General features: G+C 58.8%; 1 protein-coding gene and 1 long non-coding RNA gene across 3 annotated transcripts in view; one reads left to right on the forward strand and one right to left on the reverse strand.

Annotated features, from left to right (window-relative positions):
- GALNT9 (polypeptide N-acetylgalactosaminyltransferase 9) overlaps positions 1 to 11,870 on the reverse strand; it is a 121,359-nt gene extending 109,489 nt beyond the window's left edge. Inside the window, exon 1 of one of the 2 annotated variants that reach the window (XR_499572.3) lies at positions 11,250 to 11,762. Coding sequence is in view for 1 of the 2 variants with exons in the window: in XM_008005283.3 (XP_008003474.2) it covers positions 11,250 to 11,487 (238 nt within the window). In the remaining variant the exon portion in view is untranslated. Of the gene's footprint in view, positions 1 to 11,249 lie in introns of both variants that reach the window. The other variant, XM_008005283.3, reaches the window with a different exon arrangement.
- Positions 11,871 to 12,103: 233 nt separating this feature from the next.
- Positions 12,104 to 16,496, forward strand: LOC140712895 (uncharacterized). Its single transcript, XR_012094706.1, has 3 exons — positions 12,104 to 12,439; positions 13,683 to 13,827; positions 13,933 to 16,496. It is a non-coding gene; the product is annotated as an uncharacterized lncRNA (long non-coding RNA).
- Positions 16,497 to 23,594: the final 7,098 nt, after the last annotated feature.

Consider the following 23,594-nt stretch of genomic DNA (forward strand, 5'->3'; position numbering starts at 1 on the left):
GTTATCCATGAACATGTAAATACATCATAATTTTGGTAAGCCTGTGTTGAGATTTTGTTTTTAAAAATCTTCCTAAAAGCTCAAAAACGCAGCCTCCCCAGCTGGCCCCACCTTCGGGCCCCTCCAGCCCCGGGGCCCAGCCTTGTCCCTCCCAACCAGGGCAGGGAAAGAAGCAGGAGCGGTGTCGGTGGGGCTGCTCGGGGGCTGCTGGGAGCCTCAGGAAGATCCATGGTCGACATGGCACCTCTAGATCTCATTATTTCTCTGGCGTTCCACCAGGGTCCAGGATGGTGTTTCAAAGAGCAATTGCACTTGGCTTATTTACTTAAAATAAAACATCGATGGGCACGTTGGCTCACGCCTGTAATCCCTGCACTTTGGGAGGCTGAGGCGGGTGGATCACTTGAGTTCAGGAGTTCAAGACCAGCCTGGGCAACGTGGCGAAACCCCATCTCTATCAAAAAATAAAAAATTAGCTGGGTGTGGTGGTGTGTGCCTGTAATCCCAGCTACTCGGGATGCTGAGGCAGGAGAATTGCTTGACCCTAGGTGGTGGGGGTGAAACCCTGCCTCAAAAAAGTTTAAAAAATAAAAATAAAATGCAGACAGCCAAGGGCCTGAGCACAGCCCCTCTGGCCAGGCAAGCGTGGGTGGCAGGATGCTGACCAAGAGTGCTGGATGGCGCATGGGGCTGGGCGGGTTCTGGGCAGGCCTGACCCAGAACAGGAGACAAGTTGGGTGCTCGGGGAACCCACATGGCCGCCTCTCCTCAGGGCCAGAGGTGGGGCTCGAAGAGCACCTGCCCTTCGTGCCCCAGCTTTCGGTCCAGCCTCCAATGCAGGGGCCTCAGGCCACCAGGGACACGAATCTGCCATCCCATCAGCACAGGGCCGCAGGGCCTCACGGTGGCATCCACGCTTGACTCCCGGCGCAGTGTCGCAGCTGCAGCTGTAGGATCATGCAGAGATGGTGACTTGCAGGTTCGGGGCCGCCCTAAACCTCCTGGTGGATCCTGGGATGTGCACCCTGACTGACCTCCCAGCTGGGCCTGCATCCCGGCATGTGGGCGGTGCCGACGCCTGGGGCCAGTTATGACCAGGCCAGTCCCACAGGGCACTCCTCCCGCCCTCTGCCAGTGGCTGGCTAGGTGCTCAGAGACGACACAGTCCTAACAGAGAGGCAGGAAGCTTGTGTGTCCCCAGACGTCCCTGCGGGGCCTCCCGCTTCTCAGGGCCCTGCTCATGCACACCTGGTGGCTGCACAGGTCCTTGGACGCCAGCAGCGACTCTCTGGGAGGGAGGAGCAGAGACAGACCTGGGTGTCCGTGGCCGCCACCGAGCCACCAAGCCTGCAGCGTGCGTGCGTGCCTGCACGGGAGGGACACTCCCCGTGGTTGAAGTGCTGTGATGGCGAATTCTGCGTCCGCCGAGAGGGCCTTGGATGCCTAGGTGGCTGGAAGTATTGCTTCCAGGTGCGTCTGTGCGAGAGTCGAGTCTGAATCAGGGGCTGAGGAAGAAAGGTCTGTCCTCCCCAGTGCGGACAGGGAGCAGCCCCTCCTCAGAGGCCCGGCTGGAACAGAAAGGCAGAGGACGGCAGCTTCATGTCCTGTGTGAGCTGAGACCTCCCTCTGCTCCTGCCTGTGGACAGCGGACGGAGCTGCCAGGTCTCGAGCCTTTGGAGTAGAAGTTGTGCCATTCTCCCCAACGTGACCCCGGGTCTCAGGTCTCTGCACTCAGGCCAAAGGACCCCACCCGGCTTCCCTGGCCTGCAGCGTGCAGACGGCAAACGGTAGGGCCTCTTGGCCTGCATAGTCGCGGGGCCAGTCCTCACTCTGCATCTCCTCTCAGGTCTCTCTCTATCCACTGGCTCGGTTCCTCGGGAGAGCCCTGACCCACGCACCAGCCGAGTTTGCTTTTCATCAAGCCTTTCCGTCTGGTGCAGGTCAACACCCCACTCCGCCACGCACACAGCTGTGCCCGGCACAACACACGTCCACAGGTCATCTCGGGTCCCTCGGGTGCTCCTCCCACAGCCCCACGTAGACAGAAGGCATTCCTCAGGCCTGGGAGCCCAGCCTCCCGCGTCCTTCTAAGGGCAGCCGGATTTCCTGCGGAGCCCGTGTCTTCTCCACTCCCAGCGTCCTGAGGTCCAGAGGGCAGGGACCCCACCATGCAGGCAGGGATACGAGGCAGGCGCTCCTAAGGAAAAGGGGCGGCAAGCAGCCCCCGCCACTGGGTCACGCCTCACCCTCCGCCAGAACCACTGGGCTGCTGGGTCCCGTTAGTGTTCACTCTGTTAGACTTGAGTTTTCTGTAGCTGAAAATCAAAGATCTCAACTGCTAACAGAGCTGGCGAGCCTCAAGCTGCTCCCGCAGAAACAGCTCCTGCAGCGACGTCCCCAAGTCCGCGTGGGTACAATGTGCCAGGGCCGGCCGCCAAGCCCAGGAGCCTCCCGGCAGCACATCCACATGCGCTTGTTTTGTTTTTATTTGTTGCTGTTGTTTAAACTCAGGCTGAGAGGCACAGAACACCCCGGGGAGAGTGTAGCCCGCAGAGCCGGGAGCTCGCTTCCTGGGTTCTGATTCAACCTGGAGCACACGGGTGCAGCAGACACGGCCCAGAGCCCTCAAGGGCCACGCGGCGCAGACGCCCCCACCTCAGATCTTTCCGGATTCCTGGGGAATCTGTCGTCTCTGCAGAAGCTTGAGTTCATATTACTTAACAGTTTCTTTTAAATCGACCCATCTTTTAAGTTCAATTAATTCGTTTCTCAAATAAGTGATGGGTTGGCACCAAACATAGAAAACATGTATCGTTTTACTAGTAAATATCAGTAAACAGAATGGAAACAGGATGTTGCACTGAGAGTCTGGCCAGGTGTGCCTGTTAGAAAGCCCGTGTGCCCGGGAAAGGCCCCTCTCCGATGAAGAGAGAGGTTGCCCAGGTCAGAAGCCAAGAGGCGGGTCCTGGTGCCGTGGGAAAGGGTGGAGGAGGGTGGATGGAAGCTCCCGCAGCATGATCTGATTCTCTCCAACTCCATGTCCCTGGGCCAGCTCAAGGCCTCTGCCCCCACCAGGCACGCTCGGGGTGGAGAAGCAGCAGCCCACCTCATCTCAGAGGCAGAGGGGAGGTGGGCAGCGCCAGCGGGCGGTCCTTCTGCTGTGCTGGGTGCCTCCTTCAGTGCCCACAGGGACCCCCAAGGCTGTTGCTCTGGGCACCCCCCTTTTACAGACAGGGAAACTGAGGTGCAGGGGGCGTGTGACCGGCCCACAGTCATGCAGCTGAGGAGCGAAGAGCTGGGTTTGAACCGAAGCAGTCGACGCCATAGTCAGCGAGGCAGGTGCCCAGGGTGGGCTCTTGCTCCAGGGGCCTCCTGGCGTCCCAGTGGGGAGGAGGGTGCCTGGCAGTGGGTGGAGCCAAACGCTGCTCAACGTCCATGACCCACCACGGGGCAGCCCCGCCAGGAAGAACTGCCCGGCCTGTGTCAGCCCTGACTGAGGCCCCCATCGGTGCAGGATCGAGGCCCCCGTCGGTGCGTGATCGATGCCCCCGTCGGTGCGAGATCGAGGCCCCCGTCGGTGCGGGATCGAGGCCCCCGTCAGTGCGGGATCGAGGCCCCCGTCGGTCCGGAATCAAGGCCATGGTACACCAGCCGCTCCGGAGACCTTGGTTTCCCGTCTGCTGATGAGTCGCCCGTCTCATCTGGGTCCTGGCAGATCCGAGTGAAACTGAAAATGTGCTTCAAGCAGCGGGGAGACAGGCACCACCAGAGATGGGACCTCAGTGCCCCCGGGAAACGGACACCCACAGCGTCACATCCCTCATCAAGAACCTTCTGGCACGGCCTGGAGCCTAGGAGTGCAGCCAGCCTCCTTCCGAGGCCTATGGGCCGTCCAGGAGACCGAGGCCCGCCCTGGTACCTCATTATCTTCCTCACTCACTTTGCCCCAACCACCCTGACCCCAGGGCCCACTGGGGCTTCTGCACCTGCCACCGACACCCGTTGCTTCCCCCCAATTCTCTCCTGGCAGCTCCTTCTCCTCATTCACAATTCAAAGAGTAGCTCCCTCCCCACCCAGTTGTGTGTGTCCCAGGTCACTGCAGTGGCACCAAACAGGGAGGCTCCACCCCACACACCTGTCCCCTCACACGGGACCCCACACAGCTGTCCCCTGACAGACCTGTCCCCTCACACAGGAGGCCGGGAGTCGGATGTCAGGTGCGCAGGGCCACACTCCCTCTGAAGGCCGTGGGTAGGACACATCCTGCCTCTGCCAGGGCCCCCGGCTGTGGCCACACCACTCCAGTCCCCGCCCCTGCCCCCACGGGGCCTCCTCCCCTCCAACCCCCCACGGTCTCTCCTCGTCTTATAAGGACCACAGTCACTGGATTTGGGGCCCACCGAATCCCCAGTCCTGGCTGAGGGCATCTTAACTAAGCACCTCTGCAAAGACCCTGTTTCTAAATAAGCCATATTCCGAGGTTCCAGGTGGACGTGAGCTTCCAGGCGGGCCCCATTTAACCATTCCGCCCCCACCTGGTACCATCCATCCACATCACTCGGGCCTCCTCATAGGTTTGGCTCTGTCTGAGACCATCGGGACGATGCAGCATGCTCACTCCCCGTCTTCCTCCCTAGGATGTCAGCCCCTGAGGTGGGGACATCTCTGCTCAGGCCCAGGTCCTCAGCGCAGTGCACGAACGCAGCAGGTGTTCACGGCTTTGCCGGGAAGGAGCAGACGTGCGGCGCACGAGGTGGTGCCACTGCCCACAGACACAGGCCTTCGGGTTGAAGAGGCCGGGCCCACAAATGCCAGTTCGAGCACAGCAAGGACCCGGGACCCCGTCCGTGGCTCAGTCGTCCCACAGAAGGCTCCGGGAGGGGTGAGTGTCTGCACAGGAAATGGGGGCATCTCCCTGACCCCAGCTCCTGTCACCCCTTCACAGTTTGCCCCCTCCTACTTCCAGAACTCAGGCAGCACCATGAGCGTCCCTAGGCATGGGGGCGGGGTTTGTAGGCTCTGCGAGGATGGAGGCGGGAGCGGTCCTGGGCGGCCTTCTGGGAGGGCATCATGAGCCCAGGAGACGGGGTGCAGAGCCCAGGGCTGAGCCACTTCCATGCTACAAGATGATGCAACCCTTGGCACCTTTTCAATGACTGGAATATGAGTTTCTCCTTTCTGTGACTGGCAACCAGAGGGCGGACTGTGAGACTTCGGCTGACACCGGTCCCCTCGCTGAGTGGCGGGGCAGCCATCATTCTCCTCACCATCCCGTAAGGGAAGCCCAGGTCACAGGGCTTCTCCTAGGGCGTTGAGAGCCGTGCGTCAGCCTTGCCCCCTCCTCTAGCGCCTCCCGGCTTCTCCACCTCCTTGTCCCTTCACAGGCATCTGTGCTTGTTCAAGAGAGAACGGGCCGCTGACCACACGGGTCTGAAGACACGGATCCCATCCTGCCCGCTTGTCCTCAGTGGGATATCTGACATGGAAATTTACAGACTTATTTTTGTCAAGTTTCCAGCCAATGAAGGATAAACTGTCCTTTCAGAAAATAGTTCCAAGACTCTGGAATACGCAGGTTGCTGAGCTGAACTGTAAATGCAAACACTCAGCCCAGCACACGCCGACGCTGGGGATCACCGCCTGCCTGGGTCGTTCCTAGAAGCTTGGGCTGCTGCGTTTGCAGACAGAAGGCTGCGGACCGGGCCTGCCCCATGCTGACAAGTGGCTGACAAGTGTTTAGGAACTCATCTCCCCCAAGACTCAAAGGTGCAGGTCTGCAGAGAGCCCAGCCTCCGGGTCAAGGGAGCAGGTTGAGTGGCTCTGACCCGTCTATGGTCACATGGGGTCAAAATCCCCAACAAATCCGGGGGCAGCTGTGGGGAGGACGGCTGTGTGCGAGCGCACGCGAGGAAGAGAACACACAACCAAAATGTGTTCATCTCCTCAGCCGGGAAATGCCAGACTCCTCCGAGTGTCAGGAGGCCCAGCGGACGTCGGGAAACAGGAGAGGCAATTCCCAGCCTGTAGCCACGAACCAGCCTCGTCATCGGAGTCAGAGCGGGGGCTCTGGCCGTGGCTAGTAACTATTTTTTCACTTTTTGTAGTAAATTCGCAATCATGGGGAAGCTGTGAAACTCCGCGAGGGCCTGGAGGTTAATGATCCAGGCGGAAAAACGGTCACCACGTCAATGTTGCTGCCATTTTGAAGCGAGACCTGCTGGGGCCACGACTGAAGCCTCCAGGGCACTGCAGCTGTCTTCCCGGCCACGGCCACTCCAGCCGTTTGGATCAGCAACGTGGGATGTTGTGACACACGGAGGGAATTCAGGGGAGGGTAGAGACGATGAACTCAAGCTGGAAAGGCTGCCTGGAACCAGCAGGAGTCATTTGGGAAATAAAACTCACGAATGAATAGGAAAAGCTTTCTGCTGGAAACCGCATTTCCTCGCAAGGAGAATTTCTCAAAGTATTTCCAAAATGGAAATGCTTACGCAGAGCAGACGCTTGGAAAGCCCTTTTTAGAAACCCACACCTGACACCCTCCAGAGCTCTCGAGGGAGGGTGTGCCGGAGCCGGCAGAGCGGGGGCCGCAGGACATGCCAAGACACTCGCCAGGCACTGCTGGGACCCAACCCTGTGTGCCTCCGACCGCGCCTTCTGCACCACCCCATGCAGCTCCGACGGCACTGTCTGCGAGCTCCTGCCTGGCCTTCACTCATCACACAGGACTGACGTCCGAGACCCCGGACCAGCGGCTGTGGACGGGACAAGGGCAGTGTGGGCCGACCGCCTGTCACTTTGACAGCACAGCGTCTTGGGACTGGCTCCCCAAGTTCACGCGCTCAGCCATGCGGTCTGCCTGCCGCTGAAGCAGACGCCGTCGCCCCTGCTCTTGTAGGGGAGACACCCTCCCATCTAGCCTGCCGCCCCTCTGCAGCCACGTGCAAGGCAAGAGTTGGGTGGCCTGGCATTCTCCCCCAACCTCCCCTTTCTCACCTCCCCAGCCTCTACATTCTGGTTCAGCCAGGTCTTCACTGGTAGTCACTCATGGTGCCGGGACTCCTGGCAGTGTTTTGCGTCCGAATTAGAGTTCTGGGCCCCCACTGTGGCGAAGGCAGCCTGGGGAGATACGCCCCTTGGCAACCTGACCACCCCTTCCCCAAGTCCTCCAGCCCCACAGGAAAGTCCCCTCGGCTGCTGCTCTGCACACACTCTGGGGCTTCCCAAAGCAGGGGCTGCGTCCCAGTGGGCCCAGCTTGCAGATATGGCTGTGGGCCATGCACGGGCACAGTTCCATGAGACACCACCCCTCTTCAGGCCTTGCTGTCCCTGGCTCAGGCCTCCCTCGGGCACAGGGCGGGCCTCGGTGGGGCGGCTTCTTCCCTGGGGCACAGGGCGGGCCTCGGTGGGGTGGCGCCTGCCGGAGTCTCCAGGCTGTTCCCATGACACTCAGTCACCTTCTACTCATGGGTGCACTGGAGACACACAAGTGTCTCTTAAGTTCATTTAAACAAAACAATGAATTGCTTGGAGAAAAATCCCCTCGCTTGCTCACTGGACAGATATCCATGGAGCGCTGTGTTTGTGGTACCGCCAGAGGCCTTGGGCGTCAGAGCCGGGACCAGACAGACACAGCCTCGCCCTCAGTGGACACGAGTGAGGTGTCACACGGTCATGAGGGGATGCATGAGGCACGTGGGAATTCCTGAGACTGGAGGGAGCCTGAGTCCGTGTTCCTGGAGAGGGGGGCATGGGCAGGATGAGTGTGAATGAGCGTGCGCCATACCCCAACCTTCTCTGGCCAGCAACCACCTGGCCACAGTGGGGCCTTCTGTTTTTTCAATTTAAACTTTTAGTAACTACAGAAGCCTAGCTCCCTCTGAAGCCAGTGCCACCTCGCTGGACCTCTCTGGGCCCCGTGGCCCGCCCCGTCCCAGCCTCCCAGCTTTCCTGCTGCTCAGGCCCAGACCTCTCAGACCAGAGCCTGCCCGTGACCTGGGCTGGGGCAGGTCAGTTAGACGGAATTCACATGTGTGTGCTCTGAATTTTAGAAACGACCTCCCTCACCACCAACCAACAAAAGGAACACTTCCCATCGCCATCCCCGGCTCCATCCTCCGTTCAGAGCCTTTCTTCCTGAGGGGCAGGAGGGCCGGAACCGCGCCAGGCGGGGGGCAATTCTCCTCTCCCAGCAGAGTGCGTCCAGCCGCCACGACGTGGGCAGCCCTGCTCCCTGGTTGTGACCTTCACCCCCTCCACACCCACAGCAACAAACAGCCCAGCGTGACTTAGCGCTGCCCAGGCCTCGCATGGACACAGGGTGGGCCCTGCAAATGCCTAGAGAAAGTGGGGGCTCTTTGTCTCCCTCTCCCCTTCCCATCCCAAGGGGCTTGAAAATCTTCCTAAAGGCAGATGGGTTTGAATGCCCAGACAACTGAACAGAGACCGTTCCTCCCCTTCTTTTCCTTGAGTTTGGAAGCTCTGAAATTTAGTGTTTATGAGACCCTCTGTGTCTGCTGCATGCACAAAACCATGGATGCTGTCATTTATGTGCAATTGAAGATACTCAGAAGGATGGCTTTTGTGTATAAACATTTTTTCCTTGCCTTGAGCGCTGAATTTAGAAGCAAACCCTGACGTACACAGAGGAGTGACCACACAGAGCTTCCTTAACCAGCATCCCTCCAGGGCCTCATGAATTTGAAACTGCACACATTTCTTAGGACTTCTTTGCCAAGGTCAATGGACATCCCAAAGAAAGGCCACTGGGCCAGCGGAGGCAGGGTGCAGGGAGAACTTCAGATTCCAGGCCCCTCCCCAGCCCGACGGCCCTCCTGCTCCTCCACTCCGAGGAAGACGTGGACTTCCTTCCACCAGGCCCCTCCCAGCCAGCAGAGGAATTCCAGGAAGCAATCAAGGCAGGGAAAAGTGATCAATCCATTTTGTTTTGGATTTCCCCCTCTCCTTTCTGAACTCAGACAGATTAGTATCGAGTGGGAGCTCCCAGGAATCAATCTTGCATCCTGGGATGTCACATTCTGGAACAGGCTGTGATGGAAGCAGGCTGCCTCCTCCAGGGAGCCTTCTTCCACACCTTGAACACCGACGGCCTGTGCCAGCATCGGAGCGGGTAATGCTGTTTCGAACGGCCTCGTGGGGACAAACGTCAAGCCTCTACTGCACTGCCCTCCCCTTAGGGCCCCACCAGGGGTGAGAGTAATTTGGTGTCTCCCACCATTTCCTGGGGCCAAGATTGACTGACTCTTGGGTTAGACACTGTGCCAGGCCCACTGGTCACAGAGAGGAACGCGGCACAGCCTCATCACAGAGGGGGATGGAACTCGGCCTCATCAAAAGGTGGACGGCAGACAGAGCGGACAGATGGTGGGGGCAGTTCAGAGGCAGGCTGACAAGGGAGGAAGCTGGGATGAAGGAAAGAAGGAGAAACGATTTTAAAAGCAAGAAAGGAGGAAGGGGGAGGGAAGCGAAGAGGAAGAAGGGAGGGGAAAGAGGACCAGAGGAGGGGGGACAGGAGAAGGTACTGGGGGCGGCGGGCTGGGGCAGGGGGAGACACACTTTCCTGGAATGCTTCCTGATCTCCCGCTAATGTCAGCAAAGCAGATCATGGGTCCTGGCTTTTTCCACCAGCAAGAATCCCGGCCGAGTCTCACCTTGAAGGGTGAGGCAGGGAAAACGACTCACAGGGCCGAGCTGCCCTCGTGGTGTTACACAACCTCAGCGTGGTGCCAATGTTTTTATGTAATCCTCCGACTCTCCCCATAAAACAGACCACAACACCGTGGCAAGCACACTTCCACAGAGCCATGTGCTATTGCCAGGCACGCCGCCTTCCGGGAGACAATCGCACTGCCGGGCGGCCAGGCAGCTGCTTGAACTACTTTTCTCCCCTCGTGGTTCCAGCTGAATCAGAAAAGATCAGAGAAGCCACAGAGCTCACCAAGCACAGCTCTGCGGAAACTCAGGGGTTCTGTGGGTGATGGTGCTCGGGAAGTCGGGGTGCTCTGAGCCAGACAAAGCTGGTACGACCCCTTGTCATGGGGACTCACCTTCCCTCACACCCCACGGCCTGTCTGCAGCTTGCCCTCAAGAGAGGGTGCGGCTCCTGAAGGAAACACAAGACCACCCCCGTGTCTTCGCCCCCACACACAGCAGGCACATCCGGAGCCCGTGCTTGCCCGCGTAACCCCAGCTCCCGTCACCTCCCACTCCAGCCTGTTACGGATGCTTTCTGGAGGAGGTTTGCTGGGGCTGCCAATGCAGAAACCTGAATCATCGACAGGGAACGGAAAGCCACGTCGGGTAGTGATGTGGGCACATGCAAACTTTCTCCTCCTGCCTGGCGCCCCAATGCAGCGCGGCCTTGGGGGCAGCTGCTCCTCCGGTCCTGCTCCAGGAGGGTAGAGCGAGTGGAAAAGTGCTTGCTCTCAGCAGCTGTGGCCGCTGACCCTGACCTGTGGTGACACCGGTGCTGCCTCTCGGGCTGACCGACATCCACTCGTGATGAAATAGACCCACCAGGAGCTGGAGGCTTTCATGGACTCTGGGGCTCCCAGGTGCCACAACCTGCGTCTCCCTGGGCAATGAGTCCTGCCAAGCCCTGCTTGATCCTCAACTCCATCCTCCCACGAGTCTCAGGTCTCAGCCTCATGCTTCTCCCATCACAACTTTCTAACGAGGCCTTGGGCACCCCCAGGACAGGGGCTGCCTAGCACAGTGGTTGAAGCATTTGGGGTGCCTTCGAACCTCAGGGCAAAGGACACTGCACCAGCAGCCTCCCGGGGTGGCGACCCCACCCTCCTCTTTCCCCACCTTCAAGAGTGGAGGGGTCGGGGCAGCCTAAACCTGACGCCCCCGCCTAAACCTGACAACCCCCACTCCTGAAGCGCCAAGCCAGCCCCCTACCCCACACTCCTGGACCTGGGGCACTGCCTGCTCCTAGAGCCCCTGCAGAAGTTCCCCTGGGGAGTAAGTTTGGAGTCATTGTGGGGGCAGGGGGACTCCTCAAGTCTCCCCTGGAGGGGTGGGTGCCGTGGGGCGGGGGGGGGGGCACCCAGGTTGCTGCCTGCTGCTAGAGGGGCCTCCGCGGCCCCTCCCTTTCCTCTCTCCTGCATATTCCCTCCCACAGGGGCGCAGAGGGGCGCCCACCCGAGTCCGGCCTGACCCATCGCGCCCGGGGTGGCCGCCGTACCCAGCAGGGCTTCCCCTGCACCCTGGCGCCCCCGCTCACCGTTGAGCTGGTTGTAGACCACCTCCTCCAGGTGGTCCAGGCGCTGCAGGATGGCCTCGCGGTCCCCCAGCGCGCCCACCTTGGCGTGTCGGCTGCGCACCCGGCGGTCGCCGCTCACGATGCGCACGAGCTCCTGGGAGCGGCCCTGCAGGCGGCAGTACACGGAGAACAGGACGATGCCCACGAACACCAGGATGTTCACCGTCAGCAAAGTTCGGATCTTCCTGGCCACCGCCATGAACGCGGCTGCAGCGGGGGCCTCACTCGCGGGGCATCCCCAGCATCCCCGCCCGGGCCTGGGCTTCGGCTTCGGCTTCGGCTTCGGGGACCATGAGCCGCCCGGGGCTGCGGGGCTCGGCCGGGAGCTGTCCCTTCAGCACCAGCTCAGCGCGCCCGGCCACGGCCGCCCGGGGTCCCCCAGAGCGCAGGGGGCTGCCCGGGGCTGGGGTCGCGGGGCGCGGCCGGCATCCCCGACTCAGAGGGCGCGGCCCCGCCCCGGGGAGCGGCGAGGGGGGCCGGGGGCGCCGGGGGCGGCGGGGGAGGTGCGGGCGGGCGGCGCTCGGTGTCTGTGCCGGCTCCTGTCCTGCCCGCCCCGCAGCCACCGCGCCGGTGCAGAGTGACGCGGCCTCAGCTCAGCTCATCTGCATCCGCGGCCCCAGGACCGCCCCGCCCCGCCTCCCCCGCCCCGCAAGGCCGCCCCCCGGGACCAGCCCGCGCGCCCGCCCCGCCCCCCCCACCGCGCCCCCCGGGGACCCCAGCACAGCAGGTCCGGGGGCAGCGCGCAGAGCCTGGGCCAAGGGCACACGGGCGCGGGGGGCGGGGCGGGCGCGGACCCTCCCTCCCCAGGACCCGCCAGACGCCCGGGGCTCCCAATGGCCAGCACGGTCCGAATCGACCCCAAGCTTGACCCGAGGGCAGCGGGGCCTCCGGGAATGCCCGGCCAGGGCGGTGTCGCCGGCGTGAATGGGGGAGGGGGCGGCCGGGGCAGGACGGGGCAGGGCCGCTCTGGTGGTCTCCTGCCCACCCCTCCCCAAGCCCAGCTCCCGGCCTCCCTCCCTCTCCCCCATCGAGGGCTGAGGACTGGGGAAGCTGAGTCCCGGGGCGGGTGTGGGGGTGGGGCTTGGGATGCAGCAGAGGACCCCAGAGCCACCAGCAGGGGAGAAGGCCCCGTCCCTGAGCCAGGCTCGCAGGTAAGACGCGAGGCCGCAAACCCCGGCGGCCCCCACCCCCAGCCCAGGCTCTGATCTGGCCCCACACTGGCGTTTTGTGGAGGAGAACCTGGAATCCACGGGAGATGCCAGCCAAGCCACGCAGCACAGGGGCCCAACTTCCAGTCGCAGAATGCGAGCACCCAAGAGACGGGAGTTTCACCCAAAGGCAGGGTTCACCCCTGTGTTCCCAGAGACCGGACACGGAGTGGTGCTCAGTAAATGTGTGTGGGATAAGTGAATAAATGATGGAGCATTTATTTAAGCACCTGTGCTTGGCTCTCCACACAGAGATGAGTAGGACAAGGGGCTTCCCAGCTCTTGGCTCTGTGTGTGTGTGTGTGTGTGTGCGCGCGCGCATGAGCGTGCATGCATTTGCCTCTGCGTGCCCATGTATCTGCATATGTGCATGTCCGTTTGTCAGCGCACATGCATGTACGTGTCCACATGTTTCCGTGTGCATGTGTCTGTGTGCCCACCTGTGTCCATGTGTCTGTGTGTATATCTGTGTGTGCATGTGCCTGCGTGTCAGTGTGCATTGTGTCTGTGTGTGCTCATGTCTGTGTCTGTGCATGTATCTGCATATGTGTCTGTGTGTCTGTGTGTCTGTGTGTGTGTTCATATCTCTGTTCATGCGTGCATGTGTCTCTGTATGTATATCTGTGTGCATGTGTCTGTGTATCTATGTGTCTGTGTGTGTCCACGTGTGCATGTGTCTGTGTATCTGTGTACAAGTGTCTCTGTGTGTCTGTGTGCGTGCATGTCTATGTTTGTGTGTTCATGTGTGCATGTTTCTCTCCAGGTATGTGTGTCTCTGTGTTTATGTTCGTGTGTGTGGATGTCTATGTGTGTTCATGTGTACATGTTTCTGTGTGTGTATAAGTGTCTATGTATGTTCATGTGTGTGTTGTCTGTGCATGTTCACATGTGTACATGTCTCTGTTCATATCTGTTTGTTCATGTGTTCATGTGTCTGTTTGTATGTATATCTGTGTGTGCATGTGCCTCTGTGTGTGTGTGTGCATGTGTCTGTGTTTGCACATGTGTGTAGGGAGAGCTGGGGGGTTCTGGCTCTGAGCTTAGTATTCTAGTCTTCAAATATCCATTTCTTGGTGTCAGGTATGACAGCCTATCTAACTTGGAGGTTTTCTGCCCCTTCGCTGAGGCTGGGTGAGATGAACACCCATTTCTCCTTTCTTTGTTGAGCCGTTCTTTTCTTCCTCAGGACGTTTGTCTCAGGAAATGCAGAGGACCAGAACCAGGCAGGACCGGGCACTGGGACGGAGGCAGCTGTCCGCAGGGCGTTTACCGTAGAATGTATCACCTGTTCTGAGATGGAGCCGGGGAGGCTGTTTTTAATCATCCGGGAGGTGATTATGACGCAGCCAGTGTGATAAACCCTGGTCTGTTTTTGATCAATAGCCATTCCCGCGTCCCTCCTTAAAATGCCGTATTTTTCTGTTTATAAAATGCAGGTTGTAAAATGTTTCCCAACGTTACGAGGACAGCTGCTGGAATAATGATGCAGGTAGCTGGCACACACGAGGGCAAAGGCTTCACCAGGCATGGTCTTCTATGCCTGTCACTTGGTTAGTACCAACAGTAGCCACGTTAAGGTGTGATACAAACTGGTGTTACCTAATTTTCCATGTGAGGAAATTGAGGCACCCAAAGGGCAACTGGCTTGCTCAAGGTCACGTCAATGGCAAAGCATGGATCTGGGATTCAAGCCCAGACAATTGGGCTCCAGAATCGACTTTATTAGTCATGGTCACTCAAGAAAACATCGAGCACTTTTCATTACATGTTTAATGAAAATGATGTTAAAGTGGCTTTGTAGGAGAAAACATTTTATTCGTGTAAATACATTTTACTGCATTGTAAAATCTAGCAGGAAAAGATGTGGCCTAACTACCATCAAGATTTGGGTAAATTTCATTGGAAATATAAGCACACTGGACGTGGGAAAATACTGGTGTACTTTACATGGAAGAGAACGCATCTGATAGTCTGGCAAACTATCATTTGCTGGATTTTCAGGACATACGGGAGGCCGGGTGGAGTGACCTCCCCCTGGCAATTTGGGAGGCTGAGGCCAGTGGATTGCTTGAGCCCAGGAGTCTAAGACTAGCCCGGGCAACATGGCGAAACCTCATCTCTACAAAAAAGTACAAAAAATTAGCCGGGCGTGGTGGAGCACAGCTGTAGTCTCAGCTACGTGGGAGATTGAGGTGGGAGCATCACCTGAGCCTGGGGAAGTCAAGGCTACAGTGAGCTGAGATCACACCACTGCACTCCAGCCTGGGTAACAGAGTGAGACCCTGTCTCAACAAACACACACAAACGAACACAAAATATACATATGCTGGATGCTCAGTGAGTTGTAACATGTGAGGCAGCCCCCGGGGTACAGATAAGCCCCTGTCTGAGAAGACGCATTACCCCACAGAGTGCAGAGATGAACCCCTGTCTGAGAAGACGCATTACCCCACAGAGTGCAGAGATGAACCCCTGTCTGAGAAGACGCATTACCCCACAGAGTGCAGAGATGAACCCCTGTCTGAGAAGACGCATTACCCCACAGAGTGCAGAGATGAACCCCTGTCTGAGAAGATGCAGGTACCCACGGGGTGCAGAGATGAACCCCTGAGAAGATGCATGTACCCACGGGGTGCAGAGATGAACCCCTGAGAAGACGCATGTACCCACGGCTGCCCCTCATCTTAGCACCACAGTGCCAGCCCCACCCCGTCTTTGATAAACCCTGACCTTCCAGGGCCTCCCTTAGAGAGCCAGCCCCTGCCGAGTCCACAAAGGTAGCTGCGGTCCGGGGTGCCGACCCTTCGCATTGGGAGAAACCCTCACCAGTAGCATCACCCCCCAGTGAGCCGAGGTCACGCCACTGCAGCATCACCGGGGAGGCATCTGGTTGTCGCTGCAGAACTCTGGAGGGGCAGGCTCTCGTGTGGGTGGGGGCCATGGAGGACGCAGCGTGGGATTTAAAACGAGCCCAGTGAAGGGAAATGCTGGTACTTCAATGTCCATGAGCTCAAGCCCTGTGGGAGGTGTAGCCTCGATTACTCTGTACAAATCTGAACAGCATTCACACCCAGTTGGACGTGGCCCTTTCCTCGAACCACAGATTGGAACTCAAGGTCACTGAAGTGCTTTCTGGCCACATCATGGAGAGAAAGGCATTTTCCCACTCAGGCGTCACCCAGGGAACGCAGCGTGCTGTGTTTTAGCATCTAAATGTGTCCCTCGAGGAGGCAGGGTTATGCCGTGATCACAAGCAACCCCCAAATCTCAATGGCATAAATGGCACAGGGTAATTTCTCACGGGATTGCGCGTCCACCTGGGTCACTGCGGAGTTCTGCTGGCCAGAGTCGCTCGGAGCCCCCGCGTGAATGCTGGATGGCCAGCCGGGGAGGGCACTCAGGGGCCTCGCACCGTCCACGCCCCACTCCGAAGCGACACCCGTTGCTTCCACCCGTCACCTGCTGGAGACAGACAGTCACACGGGCCCCTGGACGCAGTGGGGTGGGAAGGGAGATCCTACCGCGTGCTTGGAAGACGGGAGAACCCGGGTGTTTTGGTGAGTAGTGCTCTCTCAGTCAGCACCGCAGCCTTCCAGCAAATCGGGATTTTATGCCAAACCCACCTCACGCCCCCAAATACCAGGCTCCCCAGTGTAGCAACGAATGACACGCTGTCGAATCAGACTTCAATGCAACCATGTCACAGAAGACATGACTAAAGCAAAACACGACTTTTGGTTTTGACGACTTTGGGTCTGGGCCTCTGCTTCCCTTTCCTGGGCCAAGATCCTCTGGGCGTGGAGTTCAGGAATGAGGGTGGGAGCTTCCCCAGGAGACCCAAGTGTGGGCGGCGGTTGCTCGGACCAAGTCCTCACTGAGAGTGACCTCGACAGACATCCACTGGCAGCTCCAGCTTAGGCCCAGGAGACAAAGTGGGGGTCACTGACACCCCAGATTTTTTTAAATGACTGAATCATTATTTGAACGCTGGTCTGTTGGATTTCAAGGCCTGTGATTTTTCCACTGCTGACTCCTGGGACAGCAGAGTTTCTTAGATTGGACATAACAACACACTGATCCCCGCCCCTCCTGCTTTTCTGTTTTTAAAATCATTTTGTTTTTAATTCACAAATATTGCATATGTCATATGGGGTACCATGCGATGTTGATATATGTTTAAAATGTGGAATGATTAAATCAGGCTAATTTACTATTTTTTCTAAAAGGACCTTGGATTCAAAATTAACTTTAATTTTCTTTCCACTTTGCCTATTTAGCCTTGGCAAGATCAGTCCTTTGTGGCACGTCCAGGATTTAAGCTTTGGACCACCAATGAGGAGGGCGTTGGTCTGAGCCTGTTTTTCCAAATGCTGTCTTCCCTTCTTGGGCTTAGGCAGCAGATCCAACTGTAGGTGGCTTTAAAGAGACAGCAGACATGTTTGTGGCAGTTTATCCATTACCCCTGGGTGCCACCCTTGCATGCCCCCATGTGACAGCTGGTGGCCCACAGCCCATTAACTCTGCAGATGGGCACAGCAGGCCTTGGGAAGGCAATGCAGGTTCACAGTGTGCTGAAGACGAAGAGATGCAGGGGACTCAAACCCACCGGCCGAGGCACCACCCGCTTCTCTAGGTAAAGTGGTGAGTCCCAACCGGTGAAGAGATGTGAGAAGTGGTGCCAGGGTGAAAATGTGTGTGTGCCTCTGTGTATGACTGTGTGTGCTTTTTGTGTGCATGTGTGTGTGCATATGAGCCTCTGCATGTGTGCACCTGCACATGTGTGCATATATCTGTGTGTGTGTGCATGTGCGTGCATGTGCACCTGAGTATGTACATGTGTGTGCACGTGTCTGTGTGTGCATGAGCTTCTGTATGTCTGCGCCTGCACATGTGCCTGTGTGCCTAAGTATGTACACGTGTGTGCATGTATGTGTGCCTGTGTGCCTATGTACATGTGTACCTGAGTGTGTGTCTGCACATAAGCACATGTGTGTGCATGTTTGCCTGAGTATGTACACATGTGTGCATGTGTGTGATGTTTGCCTGAGTATGTACACGTGTGTGCATGCATGTGTGTGCATGTTTGCCTGAGTATGTACACGTGTGTGCGTGCATGTGTGCATGTTTGCCTGAGTATGTACACGTGTGTGCATGCGTGTACATGCGTGCCTCTGTGTATACTTGAGTATGTACGTGTGTGCATGCATGTTTGTGTGAGACAGGGAGAGAGAGGGAGTGAAGGAGGGAGAAAGAGAAAAAGGGAGAGAGAGGAAGATGGAATGGGGATAGAAGGGAGTTATAATAAAAATGGAGGACTTTGGGTGCATTTTCTGCTATTTTCTTCTCCCCAAAACACTGTAAAGGGGTTATAGAATTTGAGTTTCCTCCCGGCTGAAATTGCGTTTACCCCTTGGGTGCTGACCCAGCTCTGTGATGACTGTGGTGCGATCCCGGTTCCCTGGCAGCACTTGTCAACAGGGTCAAATGCCTGTTCTTTGCTGGTCTCTTCCGTGGAACAAAAACCTCACCTAGGAGGTTTCAGGTTTTGCCTCAATTTATCAAATCTGGCATTAGCACACCAGATACCGCTCCAGACACTTTTCAAAAATGCATTCTCTGCACCTTCAGAGCAGCCCTTCGAGAGGGGGCATCTGTGCTATGCCCGTGGTATAGATGGGGAAGCAGAGGCAGTTGGAGTTTCCATAACTGGCCTGAGGCCGCACAGTTACAGGAGATGGGGCTGGGGCTCTGCCCGGCAGTCCAGCTGTTAAATTCATCTCTAACCTGCCTCTGCTGCCAGTGAATCTAAAATAGATTTTTTTTTATCCTACAAAGGATTCATTTTTCCTGTTTCCTCCTGGCCCATGATGTGGACAACTTGCCCCTTCATCATAAGCGCTCAGGTTGGTGAACAAGTCACCCACCAGCATATTCAAACCATGGCCAAACAGTGGCTGAAAATGACAGCAAGCAGCCACTTAGCACAGGGATCTGTCAGTGGGCTGGACGCGACAGGGAGGATTTGGCTCTGCGCCTGGGTCCGGGACCCCGAATGGCAGTGGGGTTGGCTCTGCACCTGGGGCCCGGGACCTTGACTGGCGGTGGGGGCTGGAGGAAGCTGCACTCATTGGACGGCTCGGCACTCACACATCTGAGGGTTGTGGCTGGCCTTGGCAGAGACCTGCTCCTGGCAGTGGCTGAGCTGTCGGAATCCAGCACCTGCCCCTCCACTTGACCTGAGCTTCCTCACAGCATGGCTACCCGGTTCCAAGCTCCAGCCCCAGGAGAGATGGCCAGGCGGGAGCTGCATCATGTTCTCCCATTTCCTGTTCTTGATTCACCCCCACTGGGCACTGCAGCCTTCCTGCCAACACAGCTCTCAGGAGTATGGCTGCCACACGCAGAGGCATTTCCCCATATGGCCCTCCTGTGTGCTGTAAATGCTGACAGCTCCTCAATGGAACCCTCGTGTGGTGGGCGCTGCTTCCTCGTGTAAATGCTCTCGTCATAACTGGTTTCAAGCCGACAGTACGACCACTGAGTCCAGAGTCAGGAACAACGGCTCTGCACGCTGGTGGGAATTCGCCCCGGCTCACGCCTGCACCCCGGCCATGGCTCTGTGGAGCTCTCCGTCCCAGGGAACCTTCTCCTGGCTTTCGCATCCTGCCCCTTCCCAGATTTCCGACCTCTCTGGCTGTGCCTTCTGTGCCTTCCCCGCAGCCCTGATATGGGCACGGCTCATGTCCAGCACTCCTCAGCACTTCCTTCTTTCCCAGCTCCGCCCACAACTTCCTCCACGCCTGCTCCGTTTCTGTCTGAGTGCAGGCCACTCCCAGGTTGACACCTGTGTTCCACGTTGCACGGCTCGGCGTGTGGGCTTGGACCGTGGGAGATGCAGCTTTCCATGAACAGCCCTGGTGTGTGGTCTGGCAAGTGGCAAGGCGGCTCCGTGGTGGTCAGGACTGAACTCGGGGTCTTGCTGCTCTGCCACCCTCCACCCAGATCTGCAGCTCAGAGCTGAAGGTGACATTGTGCCTTCTGGTCAGTGGGAAGGAGTTAGGAGAAGAGAGGGCGGGACCTGCTTCTCTGTTGAGGGTGTGGGCGGGAAGCACAGGCTTCACTCCCCTCCACAGCCAGGCATGTGGGTGACGTGGCGACGTGCCGGTGACGTGGCGACGTGCGGGTGACGTGGCGGTGAGCGGGTTACGTGGCGACGTGCGGGTGACGTGGCGGCAAGCAGGTGATGTGGCGACGTGCGGGTGACGTGGCGGTGAGTGGGTGACGTGGTGGCGTGCCGGTGACATGGCAGCATGTGGGTGACGTGGCAGTGAGCGGGTGACATGGTGACGTGCGGGTGACGTGGCGGTGAGCGGGTGACATGGTGACGTGCAGGTGATGTGGCGGCGAGCGGGTGACGTGGCAGCGAGCAGGTGACGTGGTGGCGTGCTGGTGACGTGGCAGCATGTGGGTAATGTGGTGACAAGGTGACGTGGCACCCTGGGCATGGGGAAAGTGGGAAGCACTGGCCTCGGCTGAGCAGCTGCCGCCACCTGTCCCTATGTGAGCAGGAGAATGGCTCACGGTTTTCGTGTCAAGGTTCTCCCGAGGAACAGTCACTGGTCGTGTGGGGATTGAAGGCAGCTCATTCTCAGAAATCGGCCCACGGGATGACAGAGCCTGAAAAACCCAGATCTACAGGGAAGACCCTCAGACTGTCTGAAGGTCGACTGCCAAGGAGGCCCCATGTCAGGGAGGGAAATCGGTGCAGCTCGAAGTCCACGATTTAAATGTCAGTCTCATCCAAAAACACCCTTGCGGAAGCATCCAGAGAAACATCTGACCGAATGTCTGGACCCTGTGGCCCAGCCAAGTCTACATGTAAAATTAGCCATCACGGGCCACGCAGACGCCTCTCTGGGTGGCACCGACTGCGGTGGTCTTCACGGTTCTCTCGAGCTAGAACTTCCCATTCACGGGCAGAGCCTCCCAGCAGGCCCACGGCCCATGCACCGTGGCCCCACAACTGTCCTCCTGGGTGCAGGGCTTGGTCCACGGGGACATGTGCACCAGCAGACCCCACGAGACCACCCACGCATGTGCAGGCTCTGAGCGAGAGAGACCCTAGACCACAGCTGCTACTGTGCCTGTCACATGGAGAAGCAGCCTGAGGATGCAGAGGAAGAGCCGGCCACCCCCAGAGGAGACCTCGGACGGGGAGAGAACAGGGCAAGGGCTGGCGGGTGACAGGTTTCAGTTCTGGCTCCAAGGAGGGCCGCTGTTGCCTCCGACTTCCCAGAAGTGGCACGAACAAAATCCTCCTATCCCTTAAGCTGGGTGGAGTTGGGTCCACATCGCTGCAGCTGTGAGTGTCCGGCTGTCCCCACGCGGCGTCCTGAGCGAACATCACATTCTGCTCAGAAGGGACATGTCACCTCGCCAGCATCCCCTCACAGGCAGGACACCTCGCCCTTCACCAGGTCCACCTCCTGACAAGACGTGTGGCCGGGGCCCAGGAGTGCCGCGTGGCCGACGTTTCGGTCACTTCTGCGGCAAGTCTTGCTCTCCCCGTCGGCTCCTTGGACGTCCCTCCCTGTCACAGCAGGTTGAAGTGGGCCCTGTGAGACCACTGGTGTCCGTGTAGCAAGAGAGAAGTTTGGGCACAGACAGAGGGAGAAGGCCGCGCGGGCACCGGGGCAGAGGCTGCAGCGAGGTGCGGCCAGGAGGGCGTGGCGCGGCCTTGCCAGCTGAAGGCCGGATGTCTCTGGTGGGCCTCGCAGGCAGGGCTGGAGAAAGGTATCCGCCGGATTAACGGCTGCACAGCAGGCACCACAGTGAGTGGATCTGCTCGAGCAGCGAAGCCACGCCTGGCACAGCAGCTGCAGTTGGAGGCCCCACCTGGGCCAGCCTCAGGCACCCATTGCTTCCCCAGGACGCATCTGTCTTCTGCACGGGCCAGATGGCTGAGCCGGATGGGGCTGGGGGTGGATCACCACCGCTGCATCTTCCAAGGACCTGGTGGGGACACTGAGCTCTGTGGCCCTTCTGCCATGTGGTCTTGCTTTTGATTTATGGCTTTTTTAAAAAAAGTAGAAGCAGCTCTGATGTCTCCCACCAGCATCTTCCTCCAACCCAGCCCTCACGCCACAGGGCAGGGAGCGGACATGGGGTCTGCCAGCTCTAGTGTGTCCGTTCCAGTTGTGCACCTGGAGCTGGGAAATGGCCCTGGGATGCATCCCGGGACCCACTGGGCCTGCGGTGTCAAACCTGAGCTAAAATGGCACGGCCACCTGCCCTCCACAAGCCCCTAAGTGGAGAGCCACAGTGATGCTTTAGGGTTCCCAGAACCAATGTCAGTTCAGCGCCCATGTCCAGGAGTCCCTGAAAGGTCTAGTTCAGATCTGGTCACCGAGGCAGAAGCCCACAGGTCCCGCAGGGCAGGGTGGGGAAGAGGAGCCCACACTTTCGGGGGGGCCCAGGGCCCTTTCTGAAGGGGTTTGGTATGTAAACCGCACGCATCTGAGAACCCGAGACCTGCTGGAGGGGCTGAGACTGGTGTGATGACTCCATTAGACTTTTGTTAATCTAAAACCTTCCTGTTTATGTAGATTAGGTAAAGATTTGGGAGGCCTCCCATCAGTCCTTGGAAGGAGTGCGGTGGTGGGTCGCCGATGCTACAGGTCCACAACGTCCCCTCGCCTTCAGCTTCACTCCAGTTTCTATTACTCACAGCCAACTGCGGCCAAGAATACGAAAGCCCAGGAGGAAATCGCTCACGGGTTTTCAATCGTGCCGTTCTGAGCAGCGCGGTGAACCCTCACGCCACCGGGCTCTGTCCTTCCCGGGTCGGGCGCCCTCCCTGCGCCCAGCGTCTCTGTGCTGCGCACAATGCCAGCCCGCACAGGGTCACGCCACAGGAAAAGGCATCGCGTACGGGATTCGGAACCACCTGGGGCTTCGGGCATCCACTGGGGGTCTTGGAAATAGCCCCCACACCTCGCGACAAGGGGGACGACCGCGGGTGCATAAGGCTACCCTGACTGCCTCTCGGCCTGGCCGTCCACATGGTCACACCTCCCGCCCTCCCCTGGCAGTGGGTGAGTCCCACCTCTGGCTCTGCCTCCCGGGATCCGTTCGTCCCGTGGTGCTCAGGTTTCTGAGGCAGTGGCCACGTTTCCCACCAGAAGGAGCCATCATGGAGCCCTCCCAGGTGTGGAGTCCCCACCAATGTATTTCTCCCAGCTGTGGTGACAGCCTTGTCCCCAGGCCCCTGCTGGGGTGGCTGGCAGGTCTAACGACAGGTCCAGCCTGACACTGCCGCCTCCCTAGGCCTCTGGATCCTTCCCTCCAGTTACACCAAGGCAGGTGCGCATTTCCAGCCCTCTCACTGGGCCACCATGGGGCCTGTGTTCCAGGCAGCCAGATAAGCAGCTCACACCCATCCTGCCCCCTGAGCTGCAGCCTTCAGCACAGGAGCTCTGCATAGCGAGCCCACTTCCAAAGTCAGCCCAATGCTGCGTTCTGTTCCTCCGTTACCCACACCCTCAATACCCGCATGCTCACCCTGGGCCCTGATCCCTGGAACTGCTGGAGCTCCAAGACGAACCCTACTCCCCGTGCCTGATTCCTGGGGCAGCCTTTGCCTGCTGTGGACCGTGTGTGCTCCAGCATGCGGATGAGCTGCTCCAAGCTGTGTGGTGTGTACACGTGGGCCCTGAGCACTTGGGGGTCTCCCAAGGAGGGAGGACCAGCCACTGGCAGCTGATGAGCTCGTGGGAGGCTGGAGGAGGCAGAGTGGAGCGCCGACATCTGATTTGGGGTGGGGGGACCCAGGCAGGGACTGCAGGAGGGTGGGGGTAAAACACTGGGGGAGGCAGGGGGAGGACCTGCTGGAGGCTTCTGCTGGGCTGGGGGCAACGCTGGGGGTTCCCAGGAGGTTGGGCAGGACCGAGAGTCCCAGTGTGGTCGCCAGGGCTCAGTCCAGTGTGGTTGGCTGGTGTCCGGGCGCCAGCACCTCCCGAGCTGAGTGTGTGCAGATGAGACTGTTTGTTACACAGAGCAGCCCCAGGCCCGTGCCTGGCACCACGACAGTGTGCGGGCC

This window comes from Chlorocebus sabaeus, chromosome 11 (assembly GCF_047675955.1).
Source record: "Chlorocebus sabaeus isolate Y175 chromosome 11, mChlSab1.0.hap1, whole genome shotgun sequence".
NCBI lineage: Eukaryota > Metazoa > Chordata > Mammalia > Primates > Cercopithecidae > Chlorocebus > Chlorocebus sabaeus.